Raw genomic sequence first — 4,690 nt, forward strand, 5'->3', positions numbered from 1 at the left:
CCATTTAATCTATGCCCACTTTTTAAAAAAGTTTTTAACTTGTACCTATTTTCTAAACAACTTCAGGCCTCTTTCTCCTTTTCCTTCGTTTTCTTCTTTTCCTTCTTTTCTCGACAGAGCTGCTGTAATAGAAGTCTCAATATTTTGCGCGCGTCCCACAATAGGACTCAATCCTAAAACTAAGCTAGATATCTCATAATTTTATGTATGTTAAACTTCTTATAACACTTCTTATATTCCTACGAGATTATGTCAACCCACAATCCATAAGGGAGTCTAATGACAGTAATCCTAAGATTTTTTGTCTTCTTCTCCTTCGTTGCTGCAATTTAATTTTGTAAGAACTCCTAAGAATTCTAAAGTTCAGCAAATATAAACAAAAACTTCAGCTCCTAGAATGCTGAAATTTAACAAATACAAAACAAACTTCAGCTCCTAGAATGCTGAACTTCAGCAAATAGAAAACAAACTTCAACTCATAGAATGCTAAAGTTCAGCAATTACAAAATAAACTTCAGCTCCTAAAATGCTTCAGCAATTACAAAACAAACTTCAACTTCAGAAATTACAAAACAAAGACTTCAGCCAAACACATGTTGTAGTTTTATTAAACTGAAGTTTGTCATTGCACTATGAACTAAAGTTTGCATGATTGTCTTTGCTATTTCAGGTCCGTATATCTGAAGTTATGCGAAAAGTGGGTACGCTTGCAATTTTTTTTACAAAATAAATATAAGTTAAAAGGTAGCCCAAAAACCGAATATACACGCAAATGCCCCAAATAATTTGATCTATGAACAATAGAACTCAGCTTACAGATGTAATATTTCAGGATTCTCACGCACTTTCTAGAACTTCGAGACCCTGTAAAATTGGGCCTGACAGTAAATAAGCCCAAAAAAGGAAATCCAATTCAAAAATGTGATTCACGTAATTGCAAACAATTTTCGCTGCTGCCGCTGTTTCTCTTAAGGGTTTACAGTTTCCTCCCTCTCTGTTTCTCACAACAAAATACCAAAGGAAGGAAGAATTTTAGGGTTTGTTTCTCAATGGATAGATACCAAAAAGTAGCGAAACCGAAACCAGAAATACCGATAAACGAGAATGAAATTCGAATCACTTCACAGGGACTTGTTAGAAACTACATCAGCTATGCCACTAGTCTTCTTCAGGTATCATCTCACTCTCTTGGCTTTTAATTTTTTGCAGTTTTGACTGTGTTTTTCTGTATACCATAACTGTGCATGTATTTATGGGTTTCCATTAGTGGACAGAATGCAGTTTGCTTTCTCAGTTTTTTTGAAAAAAAAAGTATTTATCGGTTGGAATAGATACAGAGGATTCGTAGTGCTAACCTATTTAGGCAATTTGATTGATTGATTGGATTCATGGGTACTAATATTTTTAATGATAGAGCTACCTGCTCAAGGTTCTATTGGAAACAACCTATCTATCTCAACGAGATAGGGCTAAGGTGTGCGTACACACTACCCTCCCAAATCCCACTATGTGCGATTACACTGAGTTTGTTGTTGCAGTTTTTGTTGATAGAGGTACCTGCTAACTCCCAACATTACAAGTAACTCTGTCAAAAATCACCTAGTTTTTTTTTTTTTTTTTTTTTTTTTTTTTGCCTCCGTTGAGATTTGAACCTTAGACCTCACTGCTCTCCTCCCACTTCATTGACCACTAGGCTACAACCTTGGGTGATTTGGATTCGTGAGAAGTATTTTGCATTATGTTGCGGGTATATTAATAAATAAAACCATTGCAGTGTCGTATTGTCCTTCTTTGAGGTCTTATTATGGTTGGCTGATTGCTAGGATATTTATTTCTCGTGTATGCATCCTTGTAACGTGGTCAGTGAGGATTTGTATAGCCAACGCCAACTTGTATGGGACTGAGGTTCTTTCTGTATTTCTGGAGTTTGGATGAACTGGAGAATGATAACGGAACTAATGGTATGACAATGACGTAGTGTGGTTTATGTTTTCTGTTTCTAGGATTATGCTATAAACTACTAACTTGATGGAAATTGGCTGAGCCTCGAAATAGATAACAATTGGTACCGTTCTGATGGTTTTATTTGATAAAATGGAGTCCATACTACTCTATATTAATCGCTTTGAATATTAAGCCAGAACTGATTTGTAGGTGAGCTTAATCAATCTGCTTTTTGATGTAACATAAGATGAATGTTGATTCCCTGCGGTGCAGTAGATGAATGGTAAAAAAGAGAGAGTTTCTGTTTTATTAATATTCTTTGTAGATGCAGATTAGAATACTTGTGGTCTGTTATTGGCTCTGAGAATCTTTCTCGTGCGTATCCTAGCTTGAATTGCTTTTGTTTTTGCCCTAAATTCAAGCAAGAAGTACTTGTAGCTGTATTATTTTCTGCTAATTCATGATCCATCCCTAAGTTTGAGGTCTAAGCTGCTATGCACATTATTTCTTTCTCATGTTTTAGTGGGAGGTCTGATGGAAAATGTAGTTTTTTTTTGTTAGTAGTGGCTAATAGAAATTTCTAATGAGTAACGGCTATTCAGGAGAAGCGTGGAAAAGAGATTGTTTTGAAAGCAATGGGTCAGGCAATAAGCAAGACTGTAGCTATTGCAGAGATCATTAAGGTAGCTTGCCTGCTTTGTTTTTTTTTTTTTCCAGTGCACTTTCTGTATTGCCATATTCAGATGTAACTCAATGTTTTATTCTCTTTCAGAGAAGAATTCCTCGTCTGCATCAAGACACTGCTATTAGCTCAGTAAGCATCACTGATGTATGGGAGCCTATTGAAGAGGGCCTTTTGCCGTAAGTTTCAAGTCTTGCTAGCTTTCTCTAAATTCATTTGTTTTTCGTTGCATGTTGGTGTAAGGTGTGTAACTGCCTATCTTGTGGGATAATACTAAGATTTACCTTCTATTCTCCAATTAAGTGCAAATTGCATAGTTGTGGTTCTGATTCTTGAATGTTTGTTTTCTTTGTAAAAGTGTGGAGCAGACTCGGCATGTCTCAATGATTTCAATCACCTTGTCAACGAAGGAACTGAACAACAACTCTGCAGGGTAACTGCTATATTCATATATATTAGGATGTTCTTTCAGATTTTAACATTCTCACTCGAGGACAAGTTTAAGATACTTTATTTGTTATGCAGTATTGTGATCGTTGCTTTATCTTTTTGCGTCTTCCGGTTGAAATTGTTTCCTTGTAACCTCATTATTTTCTCTGTGGTAGCTTGTTTGTTATAACATCTTATGTAAGTTCATGCTCATAGGTATCAAGCACCTTCTGAGACTGAGCAGACTAATTATAACAACTACTACAACAACAACAACTATGCCCCACGGTATAATTACCAGCCTCAACAGCAGCAACCACCACCTAGACAAGCACGAGCAGTCTACAATGCTGGTAATGAAGGTAATGACCTGCAAACAGAATAATTGTGGAAAGTGATTCATGTGAAAGTTTGCGAGATCATCTGATATTACCATAACTCGATTTTAGATTCATATGGTCGAGGACGAGGCCGTGGTAGAGGGAGGGGACGTGGTTGGAGCAGAGGTGGATATCCAAATAATCAAGGCGGATATCCAAATAATCGAGGTGGATATCCAAATAATCGAGGTGGATATCCAAATAATCAAGGTGGATATCCAAATAATCAAGGTGGATATATAAATTATCAAGATGATTATACAAATTATCAAGGTATTCCTCCTTAGCTGAAGAATTCTATATGCTTCGTGCTCAACACTTCTTGAATTTATTTATACTTAATGTATGCCACATTTTTATTTTGATAGAAAATGGTGGGTACTCAAACTGGGGACGAGGTGGGGATCGTGGTGGCTGGGGATATCGTGGTAAGTATGCATAGCATGGATACCTCGTCTTGTTTTTGTCACCTTACTACCTTGTATCATGTTATATTAATGCATTTGGTGCTGAATATATATGTATGTTGTGCGGTATCAGGCTCTGGTTATGGAAGAGGCAGGGGTGGAGGTGGCAGAGGTTATGGTTATGGTCGTGGCCGTGGACGGATGGGCAACCGTCCAAGGGGTGGTAGCAACCACAACCAGGCATAGTTGTGGATTGGATCTCTAGTTTGCTATACCTAAAAACGCTTGCCTTGGCATATTTTCTTTCTGTCCAGTCTATATCTAAAAAAAATGAAATTATGGCTTGTTGTATCGATGAGTTGGTGCGCAGTGATTGTTTTGTTTTTCAGCATCATGTTATGTGGGCTAGGCATATATATCGTCAATGAAGCCAAGTTCAAGTAGTCAATATCTGAAAACTATCCGTTCAATTCACTGGTTACAGATGCTTTGCTGTATTTATTCAGTTAGAACATATTCTTTTGTTTATCTTAAAATGTCCTAATCATTTCTTTCTTTTCATATTTGATTTTCTATTTCTGTTTTGGTAATCTCTTTGAATATTTGGCCCTGAGATTTCAAGATGACGATTTCCCAAAAGACCATATCTCTAATAAGGCTAAATATGACGGGGGAGTGCATGGTTAGCCGCTAATAACACATGTATTTACTTTTAAGCCACTGTTTAAAATGTCTTTAGTCTTTAGCCATTGCTTTAATAAATTTTAACTGTCAGGATGAAAATACCCTTTTGTTCATGTCCTTAACTTTTGAACTTGACTTCAGGATCACATATCCTTAACTTTTGA

At 36.6% G+C, this 4,690-nt stretch overlaps 1 protein-coding gene across 1 annotated transcript; it reads left to right on the plus strand.

The window, feature by feature from the left end:
- Positions 1-926: 926 nt before the first annotated feature.
- LOC104235692 (uncharacterized) lies at positions 927-4,403 on the plus strand. Its single transcript, XM_009789500.2, has 8 exons — positions 927-1,172; positions 2,547-2,627; positions 2,717-2,805; positions 2,985-3,059; positions 3,272-3,417; positions 3,505-3,708; positions 3,804-3,863; positions 3,976-4,403. The coding sequence occupies exons 1-8, from the start codon at positions 1,050-1,052 to the stop codon at positions 4,086-4,088; spliced, it is 891 nt and encodes a 296-aa protein (XP_009787802.1). The 5' UTR covers positions 927-1,049; the 3' UTR covers positions 4,089-4,403.
- Positions 4,404-4,690: the final 287 nt, after the last annotated feature.

Source organism: Nicotiana sylvestris, chromosome 6 (genome assembly GCF_000393655.2).
Source record: "Nicotiana sylvestris chromosome 6, ASM39365v2, whole genome shotgun sequence".
Classification (NCBI taxonomy): Eukaryota; Viridiplantae; Streptophyta; class Magnoliopsida; order Solanales; family Solanaceae; genus Nicotiana; species Nicotiana sylvestris.

What these genes read in the sequence shown, in the direction of transcription:
- LOC104235692 (XM_009789500.2), top strand. Translation starts at nt 1,050, where the DNA reads ATGGATAGATACCAAAAAGTAGCGAAACCGAAACCAGAAATACCGATA. An exon ending in CTACAATGCTGGTAATGAAG is followed by an intron (nt 3,418 to 3,504) that starts GTAATGACCTGC and finishes ACTCGATTTTAG; the next exon opens with ATTCATATGGTCGAGGACGA. An exon ending in TGATTATACAAATTATCAAG is followed by an intron (nt 3,709 to 3,803) that starts GTATTCCTCCTT and finishes TTATTTTGATAG; the next exon opens with AAAATGGTGGGTACTCAAAC.